General features: G+C 43.4%; 1 protein-coding gene across 3 annotated transcripts; it reads right to left on the bottom strand.

Annotated features, from left to right (window-relative positions):
• Positions 1–2,777: 2,777 nt before the first annotated feature.
• Positions 2,778–16,524, bottom strand: LOC124039795 (zinc transporter ZIP12-like). Of its 3 annotated transcripts, XM_046356180.1 has the most exons (14): positions 16,358–16,524; positions 15,314–15,472; positions 14,798–15,100; positions 11,232–11,558; positions 10,841–11,048; positions 10,547–10,695; positions 10,228–10,399; positions 9,783–9,955; positions 5,976–6,128; positions 5,448–5,543; positions 4,489–4,564; positions 4,117–4,275; positions 3,704–3,891; positions 2,778–3,454 (listed from the first exon to the last, which is right to left on the bottom strand). In XM_046356180.1, exons 3-14 carry the CDS (start codon positions 15,065–15,067, stop codon positions 3,326–3,328), a joined length of 2,100 nt encoding a protein of 699 aa, XP_046212136.1. In that variant the 5' UTR covers positions 15,068–15,100; positions 15,314–15,472; positions 16,358–16,524; the 3' UTR covers positions 2,778–3,325. The 3 variants fall into 3 exon arrangements, with proteins under 3 accessions (XP_046212136.1, XP_046212135.1, XP_046212137.1); XM_046356179.1 differs by lacking the exon at positions 15,314–15,472; XM_046356181.1 differs by lacking the exons at positions 10,228–10,399; positions 10,547–10,695; positions 10,841–11,048; ... (2 more) ...; positions 15,314–15,472; positions 16,358–16,524 and having other exon boundaries at positions 5,976–6,105; positions 9,783–9,922.
• Between the last annotated feature and the right edge of the window lie 2,048 nt (positions 16,525–18,572).

The raw sequence follows: 18,572 nt of genomic DNA, 5'->3' as shown, positions 1-18,572 counted from the left end.
TTTCCCAACCGTCCCTCCCCAACATTAGCAATTTTTTTTAAAGGCGATAGAGATGATAGACCTTGGCCGCAACCTATGCATTAGGCATCCATCTCCGAATCAATAAGAATTGGGCTGAGTAAACAACAATCGTTTATTCAATATTTTTGCTTGCGCTTCTAGATATCTGGAAAATATCTATAGCTGCTTACTAAGATCACTTATTGAGACCCCAAAGTGCTGTATTCAGAGTATTATACTGACAACCAATTATAGATATCCAGTAATGGAGTTTGTGTTCCAAGTATTTACTTCAAATATATTATTTTTAGTTTTGATCATCTATGTTCATGAAATAAATAAGGTTGAGACTTGGTTTGGCTTCCTAATCAAATGGGGATCAATGGATGGTTTGATTGTCAACAGCAACAGACTTATATCATAATGAACATACAGGTAAGATGCCAAAATAAAGGAAACACTTGAGTCTCTCCCACTCAACAGGTCTCAACCCTACTGAACAGTTATGGGAGACTCTGGATCGGTGCCTGAGACAGCATTTTCCAACCCCATCAACAAAACACCAAATAATGGAATTTCTTGTGGAAAAGAGGTGTCGCATCCCTCCAATAGAGTTCCAGACACTTGTAGAATATGTGCCAAGGCACATTGAAGCTGTTCTGCCGGCTCGTGGTGGCCCAACCCCCTTAAGACACTTGGTTGGTGGTTCCTTTATTTTGGTATTTACTTCTGAAAGTATTCAGACCCCTTGACTTTTTCTGCATTTTGTTACATTATAGCCCTATTCTAAAGTTGATTAAATAAAATAATTTCCTCAACAATCTACACACAATTCCCCATAATGATGAAGCAAAAACAGGTTTTTGTAAATTTTTGTATATTTATTAAAAGCAAAAAACAGAAGTACCTTATTTACACAAGTATACAGACCCTTTGCTATGAGACTCGAAATTGAGCCCAGGTGCATCCTGTTTCCATTGATCATCCTTGAGATGTTTCTACAACTTGATTGGAGTTCACCTGTGGTAAATTCAATTGAGTGGAGATGATTTGGAAAGGCACACACCTGTCTATACAAGGTCCCACAGTTGACAGTCCATGTCAGAGCAAAAACCAAGCTATGAGGTCGAAGGAATTGGCCGTAGAGTTCCGAGACATGATTGTGTCGGATCACAGATCTGGGGAAGAGTACCAAAACATTTCTGCAGCATTCAAGGTCCCCAAAAACAAAGTGGCCTCCATCATTCTTAAACGGAAGAAGTTTGGAACCACCAAGACTTCCTAGAGATGGTCACCGGGCCAAACACAAGGCCCTCTGCAATAAGTGTTTAGGGAGGTGGTCACTCTGACAGAGCTCTAGAGTTCCTATATGGAGATGGGAGAACCTTCCAGAAGGACAACCATCTCTGCAGTACTCCACTAATTAGGCCTTTGGGCTCCCGAGTGGTGCAGCGTACTAAGGCACTGTATCTCAGTGCTAGAGGCGTCAGTACAGACCCTGGTTCGATTCTAGGCTGTATCACAACCGGCTGTGATTGGGAGACCCATAGGGCAGCACACAATTGGCCCAGCATCGTCTGGATTGGGGTTTGGCCGGTGTAGGCCGTCATTGTATATAACAATATGTTCTTAACTGACTTGCTTAGTTAAGTAAAGGTTAAATAGAGTGGCCAAACGGAAGCCACTTCTCAGTAAAAGGTATGTGACAGCCCGCTTGGAATTTGCCAACAGGCACCTAAAGACTCTCAGACTATAATGAAACCAAGATTGAACTCTTTCGCCTGAATGCCAATCATCACGTCTGGAGGAAACAATGCGGGGTGGATGTTTTTAAACGGCAGGGACTGAGAGACTGGCCAGGATTACAGATGTGCCAAGCTTGTAGCGTCATACCCAAGAAGATTCAAGGCTGTAATCACTGCCAAAGGTGCTTCAACAAAGTACTGAGTAAATGATCTGAATACTTATGTAAATATCATATTTCAGTTTTTGTTAATGAAATGAGCTAAAATTTCTAAAAACACAATTTCGCTTTGTCATTATGGGGTATTGTGTGTACAGTTGTAGCCAAAAGTTTTGAGAATGACACAATATTAATTTTCACAAAGTCTGCTGCCTCAGTTTGTATGATGGCAATTTGCACATACTCCAGAATGTTATGAAGAGTGATCAGATGACTTGCAATTAATTGCAAAGTCCCTCTTTGCCATGCAAATGAACTGAATCCCCCAAAAAACATTTCCACTGCATTTCAGCCCTGCCACAAAAGGACCAGCTGACATCATGTCAGTGATGCTCCCGTTAACACAGGTGTGAGTGTTGACGAGGACAAGGCTGGAGATCACTCTGTCATACTGATTGAGTTCGAATAACAGACTGGAAGCTTCAAAAGGAGGGTGGTGCTTGGAATCATTTTTCTTCATCTGTCAAACATGGTTACCGGCAAGGAAACATATGCCGTCATCATTGCTTTGCACAAAAAGGGCTTGACAGGCAAGGATATTGCTGCCAGTAAGATTGCACCTAAATCAACCATTTATCGGACCATCAAGAACTTCAAGGAGAGCTTGCCAGGGCGGATTGCAGAGGTCTTGAAAAAGAAGGGTCAACACTGCAAATATTGACTCTTGGCATCAACTTCATGTAATTGTCAATAAAAGCCTTTGACACGTATGAAATGCTTGTAATTATACTTCAGTATTCCATAGTAACATCTGACAAAATTATAGAATAAGGCTGTAAACTAACAAAATGTGGAAAAAGTCAAGGGGTCTGAATACTTTCTGAAGACACTGTATTTCATGGCAAATATACACATACAAGCAAGGTATCTGATCTCGTCTGGCACTGTAGACTAGACATCTGACACTATCATGTCCAGACATAGATGTGACAGACAGACTGCAAGCTAGCTATGTGCCCTATGTTACACAGTACGTCATACAAAAATTAATCATCACACAGAAGATGTGTTCATGTCCTAAAGATCACATTTAGGCATCTGATTCATACAAAAGTGGATTCATCCAGCTCTAACACATTATGCGTAACCACTGGATCTAAAATGACATTTGATTCACATCGTCACTGCTACTATTCACGTCACTCTATTATCCGGTCACTTATGAAATGTTTCTTGCTTGTGACATTTTAAATGTGCTGTTCACTGTCTTCATATGGTGTGTCAGTAAATAATGCAGTAATCAATAAACAAGATGTCAAAATGACAACAAAAAAGCAAGACCACAAAGTACCGTCAACATTGCCATCAATTACACATTTGCATGGCAGATACCATAGTAGGATGTGTGTGTGTGTCCTGTCATCAAAACTTAAGTTTGTGCTCAAACAGTGCAAGGAGCAGAAGACAGGCCCAGCCCATTAGGAGGCCAAGGTTCTGCAGGAGGAACATGATACAGGGCCTGTTGGTCTTCACACGACTCATCTCTGGGAGCTGAGAGAAAGAAACGGGAGGAAGAGAAGAGAAGAGGGGGAAATTAGGGTCTGGGAGTTTGATTATTGGGTAAATCTCTCTCTATCCCAAATCACCTGTGAATTGCAACAATTTATTACCTATCAATAGGGAAAGAATATTTTCCAGACTGTGCGAGCTGACTGATCAAGGGGACACACTGTCTGGTTAAACTCCTGTCCCTATCTATCAGTGTGTGTTTTACGAAGAACAGCAGTAGCCCAGCCTCACCATCTCTACCAGCGACAGGTAGAGGAAGATCCCTGCGGTAACGGTGAAGATCCACTGCTGGACCTCTGGTTCCGAGGAGACGAAGAGGCCGATGTAGAGGCCGATGAAGGCCGTCAGAGCACTGAGGAGGTTCATCATCACTGCATTCCTCACAGAGAGACCTGAGCTTAGCAACACCGCAAAGTCACCTGAGATGAAGAGAAAAGAAGAAGAAAAAAGTAAGAAGAAGAAGAACATATTTTAGGTAATTTGGAACCAGTGTTTTCAGTTCTCCAAAACTGGGACACAAATGACTCAAGACATGTTTCTTTTCTGTTTGACAAAAGAACCCAAAGAAGAACAAGAAACGCTGCCACCCCATGCCAACAACCTTTGACCTTTCAGTAGCTGCTCTGTTACTTGTGACCTCTCACCCATTTCATGAGGGATTTCATGGCAGAGGATGGCCACGGTGGTCGCCATGCCTGTCTCGGTGGATGAGGAGAAGGCCGCCCCCACCACCAGGCCGTCAGCAAAGTTATGGAGGCTGTCTCCCACGATTACCATCACAGCCAGTACAGGAATACCCTGTCCTGGGAACACAAAGAAAGTCTGTCTGTGTGGCGGCTCTGTCCTGAAAGCCCATCTGCTACGTTCCCTAGCCCAGTCCCAGTCCTAGCCACACTAATTACACACAGCACACTAGACAGAACAAGACAGAAGAGGATCGAACTAGACAGAGAGGGAACTGAGGACTGGGGGACAGGGAGTGAAGATAAAGGAGGACGATGAAATATCTTACTTACTCGTCTGATGCGTAGGGGTTCTTGGTTCAGCCTCCTCTGATGGGATTTCTGTGCATTCTAAGTCCTCCACAGTTCCCTGTAGGCGAGAGACAAATACATTGGAGGATTTTTTCTTACATTACACTGCATTACAATGATATTACTCCGGTCCATGGCAAAAGCAGCACACGAGTGACCACAGTTCCCCCTGCCTATGTCATGAACAGTCTGCCAAAGTTGCCAAAACTGCTCAGTTTCTCTAAGGCATGAATTATTCAACAGCAGCATCAAGGTCTCCTACACCATGGCCTGTTACAGATTTACTCTCGCCCACACTCCTCTTCACTTTCCCTGCAATGCAACATTCTGTCCACGTCAACATCAGAGTACAAACTGTTCAAAATGTTGACCAAATATTTTTGAATCCTATAAGCCTCTTTTGAATTCCTGTGCTTTTATATTAGCCTCCCACAGCACATTGGCAGATCATTTCTCCCACTTTCACGCCACCTTCACCCATGTTTTCTCTTGTTGTTGATAGGCCTTTGTTGAAATGACACATATTTCCTAATATTGAGAACAGTAATCTATGGCATCACGCCAATTATGTTCAACCAGTTCAAAGAGGGTTGACAGATTTGTCATCAGCTCTAAATTGAAGCATCAGTGGACACAGGGACACAGTTATACCACTGCAGCTGTTTGTCTCTCTTCAAAGCAGAAACCTTAAAAGCGCCCAAAAAGGACTGTTTCCCTTTCACAGACAGCTCATGTCCAAACAAGCCTAGGGGACACTTGTGTGAGGATGCACCTTCAATTGAGTTCTCTATTTCGCCTCTCATATGTGGAAGTTCAAGGGTCACCAATAGGTTTCATATTGCTTCAACTGTCCATTGATGCAATCACTGAACATGTTTTATTTTTAAAGTGCTGCCTGTTACACTACTGTATATGTGCCAGAGAGGGACAAACAGACTCACCAGCTGCATGGTTGAGATAGACATGCCCCTCTGTGACTGGCCGTTGCAGTTGAGCTCCAGGGGGAGGTCATGGGAATTGCCCAGGCCCCCGTGACCCTGCCAGAGAAAAAGAGACTCATCAGCCTCCAGTCACTCCAGAGGCCACCAGCCAGAGCCACAGCCACCTGCACAGTCAGCTCAGCTCAGGCTCTGTCACAAATGGCATCCTATTCCCTATGTAGTGCACTATTTTTGACCAGAAGCCATAGGGATGCAGCTTCATTCCGAGTTTCAGCCAGGGCCAATGGGAACCAATGGGAAAATAGTCATTAATAACCTTTTTAATTTTTTTTTTATGGATTTCGATAGATAACATTCAGATTTGGACATGAAACAGCCTGCTAACAGTAATTGTTGTTATTGTTATGTCCTTTTCAGGCCTGTAGTTCAATGTTGGTGGGTAACAAACTGCATATTCGTTGTTTTAAACAGGAAGATGAACATGCCAAGAGACAGAAATAAATAATTTAGTAAAAACTATCATCTTACATGGCCATGTGATGGCATCACAAGGGAGAAGATCCTTTCGATGAGGAAAAAGCCGTAGATTCCAGCGATGATTCCCAAAATCTTCCACAGATATTCCTTTCCCTCAGTAAAGTGATGATCGTAATGGTGACTGTCGTCATGGAGGCCAAGGATCTCCAGAGGAGACAGGGAGAGAAAACAATGAGACATTTAATCTACACTGAAAGCATTCTTATATGTTTTGTAATCAGTCCAGTAGTCATGACTCATGATGACTATAGAAAAAAAGGGGGAGCTAAGATAGAAAGGAAATCCCAATGGGTAATGTCACTGACCATACTGTTTGTTTAACAATGGTTCAAATGTTGTTATGCAGTCTTAGAAAATATCTTAGACCAAATAGGTTGGTGTGTTTACATGAAACAGCTATAACACCATTTTTGATGTACTTGGGAGGTGTCACCATTTAGGATATATTCTCTATTCCCTATACCCGTGGTATGAGTATAACCACCATTCCCTATACCTGTGGTATGAGTATAACCACCATTCCCTATACCTGTAGTATGAGTATAACCTCCATTCCCTATACCTGTGGTATGAGTATAACCTCCATTCCCTATACCTGTGGTATGAGTATAACCACCATTCCCTATACCTGTGGTATGAGTATAACCTCCATTCCCTATACCTGTGGTATGAGTATAACCTCCATTCCATATACCTGTGGTATGAGTATAATCTCCATTCCATATACCTGTGGTATGAGTATAACCTCCATTCCATATACCTGCGGTATGAGTATAACCTCCATTCCATATACCTGCGGTATGAGTATTACCTCCATTCAATATAACTGTGGTATGAGTATAACCTCCATTCCATATACCTGCGGTATGAGTATAATCTCCATTCCATATACCTGTGGTATGAGTATAACCTCCATTCCCTATAACTGTGGTATGAGTATAACCTCCATTCCCTATAACTGTGGTATGAGTATAACCTCCATTCCCTATAACTGTGGTATGAGTATAACCTCCATTCCATATACCTGCGGTATGAGTATAACCTCCCATTCCATATACCTGTGGTATCAGTATAACCTCCATTCCATATACCCGTGGTATGAGTATAACCACCATTCCCTATACCTGTGGTATGAGTATAACCTCCATTCCCTATACCTGTGGTATGAGTATAACCTCCATTCCATATACCTGCGGTATGAGTATAACCTCCATTCCATATACCTGTGGTATGAGTATAACCTCCATTCCATATACCTGTGGTATCAGTATAACCTCCATTCCATATACCCGTGGTATGAGTATAACCACCATTCCCTATACCTGTGGTATGAGTATAACCTCCATTCCCTATAACTGTGGTATGAGTATAACCTCCATTCCATATACCTGCGGTATGAGTATAAACTCCATTCCATATACCTGTGGTATGAGTATAACCTCCATTCCATATACCTGTGGTATGAGTATAACCTCCATTCCCTATACCTGTGGTATGAGTATAATCTCCATTCCATATACCTGTGGTATGAGTATAACCTCCAATCCATATAGCTGTGGTATGAGTATAACCACCATTCCCTATACCTGTAGTATGAGTATAACCTCCATTCCCTATACCTGTGGTATGAGTATAACCTCCATTCCATATACCTGTGGTATGAGTATAACCTCCATTCCATATACCTGCGGTATGAGTATTTTCTCCATTCCATATACCTGTGGTATGAGTATAACCTCCATTCACTATAACTGTGGTATGAGTATAACCTCCATTCCCTATAACTGTGGTATGAGTATAACCTCCATTCCCTATACCTGTGGTATGAGTATAACCTCCATTCCCTATACCTGTGGTATGAGTATAACCTCCATTCCCTATACCTGTGTATGAGTATAACCTCCATTCCATATACCTGTGGTATGAGTATAACCTCCATTCCCTATACCTGTGGTATGAGTATAACCTCCATTCCCTATACTTGTGGCATGAGTATAACCTCCATTCCCTAAACCTGTGGTATGAGTATAACCTCCATTCCCTATACCTGTGGTATGAGTATAACCTCCATTCCCTATACCTGTGGTATGAGTATAACCTCCATTCCCTATACCTGTGGTATGAGTATAACCACCATTCCCTATACCTATGGTTTGAGTATAACCTCCATTCCCTATACCTGTGGTATGAGTATAACCACCATTCCCTATACCTGTGGTATAAGTATAACCACGATTCCATATACCTGTGGTATGAGTATAACCACCATTCCCTATACCTGTGGTATGAGTATAACCTCCATTCCCTATACCTGTGGTATGAGTATAACCTCCATTCCCTATACCTGTGGTATCAGTATAACCTCCATTCCCTATACCTGTAGTATGAGTATAACCTCCATTCCCTATACCTGTAGTATGAGTATAACCTCCATTCCCTATACCTGTGGTATGAGTATAACCTCCATTCCCTATACCTGTGGTATCAGTATAACCTCCATTCCCTATACCTGTGGTATGAGTATAACCACCATTCCATATACCTGTGGTATGAGTATAACCTCCATTCCCTATACCTGTGGTATGAGTATAACCTCCATTCCCTATACCTGTGGTATGAGTATAACCTCCATTCCCTATACCTGTGTATGAGTATAACCTCCATTCCATATACCTGTGGTATGAGTATAACCTCCATTCCCTATACCTGTGGTATGAGTATAACCTCCATTCCCTATACTTGTGGCATGAGTATAACCTCCATTCCCTATACCTGTGGTATGAGTATAACCTCCATTCCCTATACCTGTGGTATGAGTATAACCTCCATTCCATATACCTGTGGTATGAGTATAACCACCATTCCCTATACCTGTGGTATGAGTATAACCTCCATTCCCTATACCTGTAGTATGAGTATAACCTCCATTCCCTATACCTGTAGTATGAGTATAACCTCCATTCCCTATACCTGTGGTATGAGTATAACCTCCATTCCCTATACCTGTGGTATCTGTATAACCTCCATTCCCTATACCTGTGGTATGAGTATAACCACCATTCCATATACCTGTGGTATGAGTATAACCTCCATTCCCTATACCTGTGGTATGAGTATAACCTCCATTCCCTATACCTGTGGTATGAGTATAACCTCCATTCCCTATACCTGTGGTATGAGTATAACCTCCATTCCCTATACCTGTGGTATCAGTATAACCTCCATTCCCTATACCTGTGGTATGAGTATAACCTCCATTCCCTATACCTGTAGTATGAGTATAACCTCCATTCCCTATACCTGTGGTATGAGTATAATCTCCATTCCCTATACCTGTGGTATCAGTATAACCTCCATTCCCTATACCTGTGGTATGAGTATAACCACCATTCCATATACCTGTGGTATGAGTATAACCTCCATTCCCTATACCTGTGGTATGAGTATAACCTCCATTCCCTATACCTGTGGTATGAGTATAACCTCCATTCCCTATACCTGTGGTATGAGTATAACCTCCATTCCCTATACCTGTGGTATCAGTATAACCTCCATTCCCTATACCTGTGGTATGAGTATAACCTCCATTCCCTATACCTGTGGTATGAGTATAACCTCCATTCCCTATACCTGTGGTATGAGTATAACCTCCATTCCCTATACCTGTGGTATGAGTATAACCTCCATTCCCTATACCTGTGGTTTGAGGTTTATGAGGCATCTGTGACCTTTACCTATGGTTTAAGTGTGACCTTGGCCCTATACTTGTGGGATGAGTATGGCCTCTGTGCCCTATACCTGTGGTATGAGGTGCAGGAGGGCGTCCCCTGAGAGGGTTCCCACGGCCAGGCCCACAAAGAGCTGCAGGATGAGGGCGTAGGTCTCCTGGCAGGAGTTGAAGAAGATCAGGCAGATGCCCAACATGGAGCCCACGGTGATAAGTAACACAGCAGCCGTACTGTAGCCATATTCTACAGAGAGAGCAGAGACAGAGATGTGTTCAGACCTATAGCAGAGATAACATCAATAGTTAAGAGACAGACTACAGCAGCTTTATGTGTTGAAGCCGTACATAAACGGCATTGTTCAACAGATGGATTACACATGTTTTAGACTCTACTCAGGACAAATAGTGACAAATGGGGACACACTGAACATCTTAGCTAGACATTGACATCAGCCAAAGGACAGTGTAGACAAGATGTTGATTTCTAATGATGGGTTGTGAGGTACAATGTCTTACTCTCAATGGCACTGGGTGGAGATCCTCGTGTAGCTGGCTCTGTGGACTCACAGGCATTCCCTAGCAACTGCTGGATAACAGCTGGGCAGATTTGTCTGAAGTGATCCCGGGAAATATGCAAATGCGGATCCAGAACAAAAATATCCACCAGCTGATTGGCTGAGTAGCATACCTAATCAAACAGAAAAGAATCGAAAATATTGTGAAATATTTTGTCTGGGAAAGCTCTCCATGGTGATTCCTCAAGTTCGAACCGTGAGCCTTTTCAGCTCAAATCAGTTTTCACCACTAAATGTGGAGTCTTGAGTTTCTGTCTCACCTGTGTCCAGTCTGTGTTGATCCCCAAAGGCTCATGGACACACCCTATATGGGAGGGGCCTGTGATGCTCCGCTTCTCTCTGCAGTGTGAGTGATAGGCCCCTCCACCACCACCGCCCACACCAAGCTGGTGCAGCAGCTCCTCCAAATCTATGCAACAGCCAGAGCACTGACATCAAACAGTGCTTACATCACCACATACAACTCAAATCTATAGAGATGTACTAAATAGCTTTTTGGACCCTCTATCCAACTCTATGGTCAAATCACTCACAGGAAGGACTCCTAAATTTACCCCTGACATGTAGGTTGCTGGTGCGGTTGAGGGACTGGAAGATGTAATCTGTAAAGAAGGCAGGGGAGGGCAGGTTCCTCTTGCTGAAACAGTGGCCCTGCAGGGTGTGGGTGATGATGGCTGCAGACAGTGTGGCCACTAAGGATAGATCAGCACCTTGGCTATCTGTGATCCCCAACTCATCCAGTAGACGGGAGGCATCGATACACTGAAGGAGGATGACGTGTTACTGGTTAACAACTGGGAATATCTTCCTGTAACTCGCCAGTGTCCATCTCTAACAGGCTGAGGCTATTTCACTGTGTGGAGATTGAGATGATTCTCTGGTGATGTGAAGAACTGTGCCTTTGGGTTGACGTGATGTTTTATGCTAGAGGTGCAGCAGTCTTACCTGTGATTGGGAGGAGCCAGATGTCTCTGGAGCAGGTGGTTGATAGTTCTGGTTGATGAGCTGCAGGATGCTCTCTATCTCATTGGAGGAGAGGAAGCCTCTTTCTTCTGTAGGTTGGAGGTTGGTCAGGGCCAGAAGGTAGTACTGGTAGCTAGGTGACAAGGAGGAGGAGGAAAAGGAGGAAGGGGAGGGGTTGGTGGCACACAGGTGTTCCATGTTGATCATGTAGTAGAGCAAAACGGTGGAGACTCTATGGTAGTCATCCTCGGTGAGGTAAGCCTTCCTATCATCCTCCAGGACAGAGAGGACAAGGTCTGGAGTGAGGCACTGTAAACATAGCAATCAAACATGTTATGCAGTGTGTGTGACGTAGGGGATATGTTGCAAAGTAAACATTTCAGCTGCTTGGAAATGAAGTAAAACCTTTACTGGAAGCTTACAAAATGAGTCAGGCAGAAATAGGGGTGAAAGGGGGTATATTACTGGAAACCTTCTATCAGAATTATTTAATATATCACGAGACATCTAGTGGCCCTTTTGGGTACTTCATACTTGTACAGGTGTCTGTAATGATCACCATTTTTTAGTATTTATTTTACTATGTCTGTATGTATTTGTTGTCAATGTTTTACTGTCAAACTGTTGGCAGTTGTAAAAGACTTCAATAGTTGGAAGAGTTGCAGTTATATGATAATAATGCCTTTGTTTGTTTAGATGCTTTTTAAAATTCATTTAGCTATTTTCTCTTGAACCATATCGTCTATCTACTAGAAACTCATGGACAATATGGACACTGATATAAAAAGTGAATGCTACACTGAACAAATATATAAAGGCAACATCTACAGTGTTCATGAGTAGAAATAAAAAAAATCACAGAAAGTCACAGAAAGCTTATTTCTCTCGGAAATTTGTACACAAATTTGTTTACATCCCTGTTAGTGAGCCTTTCTCCTTTTCCAAGATAATCCATTTACCTGGCAGGTGTGGCATATCAAGAAGCTAGTTAAACAGCATGATCATTACACATGTGCACCTTGTGCTGGGGACAATAAAAGGCCACTTTAAAATGTGCAGATTTGTCACATGACACAATGCGACAGATGTGTCAAGTTTTTAGGGAGTGTGCAATTGGCATGCTGACTCGAGGAATGTCCACCAAAGCTGTTGCCAGAAATTGTCCTATTAATTTCTCTACCATAAGCTGCCTCCAACGTCATTTTAGAGAATTTGTCAGTACGTCCAACCAGCCTCACAACCACAGACCACATCAGCTCAGAACCTCCACATCCGGCTTCTTCGCCTGCGGGACTATATATGTTTGTAATAAAGCCCTTTTGTGGGGAAAAACACATTCTGATTGGCTGGGCCTGACTCCCCAGTGGGTGGGCCTGGATACCAAGTGAGTGGGCCTATGCCATCCCAGGCTCACCCACAGCCGCCCAGTCATGTGAAATCCATAGATTAGGGCATAATGAATTTATTTAAATTGACTGATTTCCTTATGAACTATAAGTAAGTCAAATCTTTGAAAAAATTTGCATGCTGCTTTTATACAGTATGTTTGTTCAGTATACAGTACCAGTCAAAAACTTAGACACACCTACTCATTCAAGGGTTTTTCTTCATATTTCACATTTGAGGTTCTTCAAAGCTGCCACACTTTGCCTTGATGACAGCTTTGCACAATCTTGTCATTATCTCAACCAGCTTCATGGGGTAGTCACCTGGAATGCATTTCCAGTCAGCCAATCTAAAGCCACTCAATTTGGTCTGATGAGTCCAAATTTGAGATTTTTGGTTCCAACCACTGTGTCTTTCTGAAACTCAGAGTAGGTGAACGGATGATCTTCGCATCCACAATGTGAAGCATGGAGGAATGATCTCCCCACCGTGAAGCATGGAGGAAGAGGTGTGATGGTGTGGGGGTGACACTGTCAGTGATTTATTTGCAATTGAAGGCACACTTAACCAGCATGGCTACCACAGTATTCTGCAACGATGCGCCATCACATCTAGTTTGCACTTAGTGGGACTATAATTTGTTTTTCAACAGGACAATGACCAAAAACAGACCTGTAAGGGCTATTTGACCAAAAAGAAGAGTGATGGAGTGTTGCATCAGATGACCTGGCCTCCACCATCACCTGACCTCAACCCAATTGAGATGGTTAGGGATGAGTTGGACCGCAGAGTGAATGAAAAACAGCCAACAAGTGCTCAGCATATGTGGGAACTCCTTTAAGACTGTTGGAAAAGCATTCCAGGTGACTACCTCATGAAGCTGGTTGAGAGAATGCCAAGAGTGTGCAAAGATGTCATCAAGGCAAAGGGTGGCTACTTTTGATTTGTTAACATTTTTTGGGTTACTACATGATTCCATATGTGTTATTTCATAGTTTTGATGTCTTCACTATTATTCTACAATGCACAAAATAGTACAAATAAAGAAAAACCCTTGAATGAGTAGGTGTGTCCAAACTTTTGACAGGTACTGTATATATCAACTCATACACCCTGTGCTATGGAAACAGTACAAATGGATTTACAGTAACTCATTTTCATCCAGGTCAAATTGGCCAGCCATCAGTGAATGTGAATAGAGTGATTAATAAGAAATCTGTCAATTTGACTAAAAGGACTTAAAGCCATCAAACAAACACTTTGTGCTAACGATCTAAGACATGTTCTTTGTTACAGTTAACATTTTGTTTTGTGTTGAGGTCATATACATTAAGAGGCAATATGCTTTACCCCCTGTGCAAGGAAATTGAATCCACATAAGTCACAGATATATTTTAAAATCTTTAACTCCCTTCATTGTTTGATAATAGGCCTGTTTTACCCAAATGAGGAGCTTTGTGTTAGTGTGAATACAGCCCTGGCCAGACAAACACATGAACACACACAAGAGGAAGAGAGTGGGCAAGGCACTAACCCTTGCAAATATTTTCAATGCACAATGTTTCAGGGTCATAAGAGTCAGTTTCTAATGAATGAGTTGCTTTCTTAATTTCTAAAACCCCTGCTCAAATGAGACCTCCATTCAGGGCTTCTGACACACACACACACACACACACACACACACACACACACACACACACACACACACACACACACACACACACACACACACACACACACACACACACACACACACACACACACACACACACACACACACACACACACACACACACACACACTGTAATCCCACCCATACAAACACACAGAAACCCTGTGCCTCACAGACCACATTTTTATGTAGTGTTCTGTCAAATTGAGGGACCTCTAAAGCCACTCAGCATGAGTGCTGCATAGAGGGCAAGGCCTTAAGCCTCCACACACTCACATTCCAACCATGACAAGCAGGGTTGACAGAATGAACAGACAGGAGTGAATGCAGATCGTATCTACTGTGGTAGTAATTGCTGTTAACATTAATGTTATTTTTTGGAGTAAAACCTTAAATGGAATAAAAGTGTCATATAGTAGAATGTTATGCATAGAACCCCATAGCAGATAGAGAGTAACAGTTGGATGTCATAGAATGTTCTAGGCCTTACCTTGTCACAGAGCTCCTGTGATCCCCCAATCCGTTCTGCACAGTGCACAGCCTGGAGGACAGTGGAGAGTAGGAACCCTGTCTGGTCCCTCTGGAGCTGGGTCTGAGACCCAAGTTGTAGAGCCCTGATGGCCTCTTGCAGGTAGCCCCTCTCCTTGCCCTGTTCTGGGGCCTGGCCCTCCACGATCCTCCCCAGCAGACACAGGGGTAGAAGGAGCAATGTGGGGACAGCATGGCTCCAGAACCGCATGGTCCCACCTGGGACCCCCATCTCCCTGCTGGGACCCCTGCCACTGACTTAGGGCTGGATGGAGAGACGACAAGGAGGACAGGAAATGAAAGAGGGAGAGAGTGCAGCGAAGAGTTCGAGAAAGACAGAGAGAAAGAGAGAAGTTTTATCAGGCAGGGAAAATAGGATTGAGAAAGACAGACAGAGAAAGAGAGTTAGAGAGAGAGCGAGGCTAGAAGCAACGAGAGGGAGAATGTGTTTGGGCTGAGGGAGGCCTTAAAAATGTACCCGCCCCGCCTAATCTAGTGGAGGATGGCCAGCAGGAGGGCTGGCTGGGCACCCTTCACCCGAATTAGCCCCCATTACACAGGGATGGCCAGTCAGCCAAGAGCCCTGGCCCCTCAATACTCCACAACAAAGGGATTAGTGCAAGCAAGTGAGAGAGAACTAAGGGCAGGGAGTGGGTGCGAGAAGGGGAGAAAGAAAAAGGGGGCAGGGGAGGGAGCATGAAGGGAAGGACTTTGAGTTTAAATACAGTAATTGCTCCATATGGACAGAGCCTGCTATACAGCATGTTGGTAATGAGACAAGGGCCAAATGGCTGGAGAAACTCTCCCGAGTGGATGCACTCAGCAGTAACGTGTGTATCATGTTTTGGGGGAAAAAGTTCCCTCTGCGTGGACTATTAGCTGCAGATCAGACAGACATAGGGATTTTCTAAACTCATGGCCTCACATCTGAACAACAACATTCCTCCGAAGTAAAATGTTGCAGATTAGAGAGTTAAGCCATATTACCAGAACACAGAGGTTATAACACATTCTGGAGGACCACTTTCCATGAACACATGCACGCTTACTGTTATAGAAATAGATGTACAAGTTGTTTTTCTAATTGAAAATCCCACTGGATGTCCACCTGCTCACCAATGAGACAGATTACCATCACGCATCTAAACAATAATAAATAGCTGTAGAACACAGATGAATCCCACAACATGAGGACGTACTAATACAGGAAGGGGCATGCTGAGTAACTGTCCCAGATGCCCGAAGCAGATCCCCAGACATTAACATAGAAGTATTTTTGCTGTATTTGTGCTGTACGGTCCCTGAGTCACCACAGGTCAAACGCACAAGTGCACGCACGCCAACACTACCTCTGAACGCATTCGCAACATCCTCCCACACACAATGTACCCTGCATGTCAGACAAATCTGAACAACACACACTTCTGTAAGACCGTATAAAACGGTATACCCATCCAAAACTACCATTGGAAAAAGATGAAACAAAACATTTCATGAAACATGAAGAGACCTAGCTACCTACCGTTTTTCCCTCTCTACCTTTTGTTTTCTCACTCTGGTGGATGGAGAGGAAGGGTTTGTGTTGTTTTCGGAGAATCCCTTGCATTGGTAAAAACCTCTTATGAGAAGAAGTAAGAATTGTGTAAGCTCCTGAGGATTAGCTGCCAGTTCCCCTGCCTTATAGTGCTCCCGTTGCCATGGAGAAACAACGAGGGCACTGGGAGCAGCACACCACAGGCTGGGGGTGGGCGGGGGAGAGGGTTGGAAGGGGTGGTGGGCAGGGTAGAATGGAAGGGTGTAGATGATCTAGTTGAATGATTGAAGCCTGAGAGAGCACTGTTCTGAGAACTGCTCATTCCTGCAAGCTCTTTGCCACAGAGCAATCAGTATGCACACTCCAAATAGACCGCAGTCTGCTGTTATGTAATACAGTAATAGCTATAAATAATTTCTTTGCAGATGATTTACATTGCTTTGCATGTAATTTGAATGTAACTAAGTGAGTGAGTGACTTAGTGACTGACTGGCTGACTTAGTGACTGACTTAGTGACTGACTTACTGATTGAATGACTGACTGACTGACTGACTGATTGACTGACTGAGTGACTTAGAGACTGACTGACTGACTGACTGACTGACTGACTGACTGACTGACTGACTGACTGACTGACTGACTGACTGACTGACTGACTGACTGACTGACTGACTGACTGACTGACTGAATGAGAGACTGACTGACTGATTGAGTGACTGCCTGGCTGAATTAGTGACTGAGGGACTGACTGACTTCTCAGGTTTCAACAAATGTTTCCACAACGTTCACTTAAGAGTCTCATTTTATACGAATGTTTCCCTTATGAGCAAGGAATGGTTTCCGGAGACCATTAATGTCAATTAGAATTTACCCAGAATTGGATTACCATGTTCTCAGAACTTAAGATATGAATCTTATAGACACGTTTAATGGGTACATTGCATGATTAAGATGGCGCCGTTTTGCAATCTCCGACCCTTTATTTTCACAAAATTACTTTACTTTATTTTCACGATATGTATCCACTATTATTTCTTACAACCGACAATAGCTTTTGAACTTTTGACAGTTACTTACCCTAATTTCAGCTTCAACTTCAATTAATCTGCCAGGGGCTCTATATGTAATTACGACCCAATTTTCGGGCCACCCAAGAGGAAACACCGTTGTTACAAAGGCAAGAGGGGGGATCCTGCTGAGATTAAGGTGAGGGGAAAACCAGCCACTTCCCTCCATTCTACTGGCCAATGTACAGTCACTTGATAATGAGATGGATGACCTCCGATCGCGGATTTGCTACCATCGTGATTCTCGATACTGCAATATTCTTTGCTTTTCTGAAACATGGTTCTCGGACAAGATACCCTCCATGGCTATCCAACTCACTGGGCGGAAAGGACAGTGGAGTCAGGGAAATCGAGGCGGGGAGGGGTTTGCCTCTGCATCAACATACACTGGTCTGCTAACTCCAGTGCGGTGGAAGTGTCAACCCACTGTTAACCCATCTTGGAATACCGGATTGGCAAATGCCGACCCTTCTACCTCCCGAGGGAGTTTTCACCTGTTATCGTTACTGTTGTATACTTTCAACCTCAAAACAAGAAAATAACAAGCTGGCACTTAATGAACTGTACAAGGCTATAAACCAAAAAGAAAAGCTACATCCAGAGGCTGCTTTTCTGGTTGCCAGCGATTTTAATTCTGCGTCGCTAAGACATGTGATGCCCAAATTCCATCAACACATCTCCAATACCACTAGCGGCGATAAAGTCCTAGACCACAAGCAAGAAATTTGCCATTCGGCAAATCTGATCATGACTCCGTCCTCCTGCTTCCTGTTTACAAGCAGAAAAGAAACAGGAAGTACTCGTGACACGCTCCGTTGAGAAATGGTAACCAGAATCAGAGATTATTCTATAGGACTGCTTTGCTAGCGCTGATTGGAATATGCTTTGAGACGGCGTTGAGATTGTTGACGAGCTAACCACCTCCATTACCGGCTTCATTAGAAAATGTATCGGCCACGTTGTCCCCACGGTGAGGGTTCACTGCTTCCCCAATCAAAAGCCCTGGATTAACACAGAGGTTGGCGCTAAACTAAAGGACAGGGCTACCACACACAGAGCTGTCATACACAACCCCACTATGACACTCCGCAGAGTCATCAAATGAGCAAAAGGACAATATAGGAATAAGGTGAAA

The sequence above is a fragment of the Oncorhynchus gorbuscha genome, linkage group LG07 (assembly GCF_021184085.1).
Source record: "Oncorhynchus gorbuscha isolate QuinsamMale2020 ecotype Even-year linkage group LG07, OgorEven_v1.0, whole genome shotgun sequence".
NCBI classification, from domain to species: Eukaryota; Metazoa; Chordata; class Actinopteri; order Salmoniformes; family Salmonidae; genus Oncorhynchus; species Oncorhynchus gorbuscha.
Note: the sequence above shows the minus strand (reverse complement) of the source record. Positions and strands in the feature narration are given on the sequence as shown.

Excerpts from the sequence above, each read along its gene's own strand:
- LOC124039795 (XM_046356180.1), bottom strand. The coding sequence starts at position 15,067 with ATGGGGGTCCCAGGTGGGACCATGCGGTTCTGGAGCCATGCTGTCCCC. Across the intron at positions 10,696-10,840 it reads CAGCAACCTACATGTCAGGG|ATTTGGAGGAGCTGCTGCAC; the intron begins GTAAATTTAGGA and ends GCTGTTGCATAG. Across the intron at positions 4,276-4,488 it reads AACCCCTACGCATCAGACGA|GACAGGGTATTCCTGTACTG; the intron begins GTAAGTAAGATA and ends TTGTGTTCCCAG.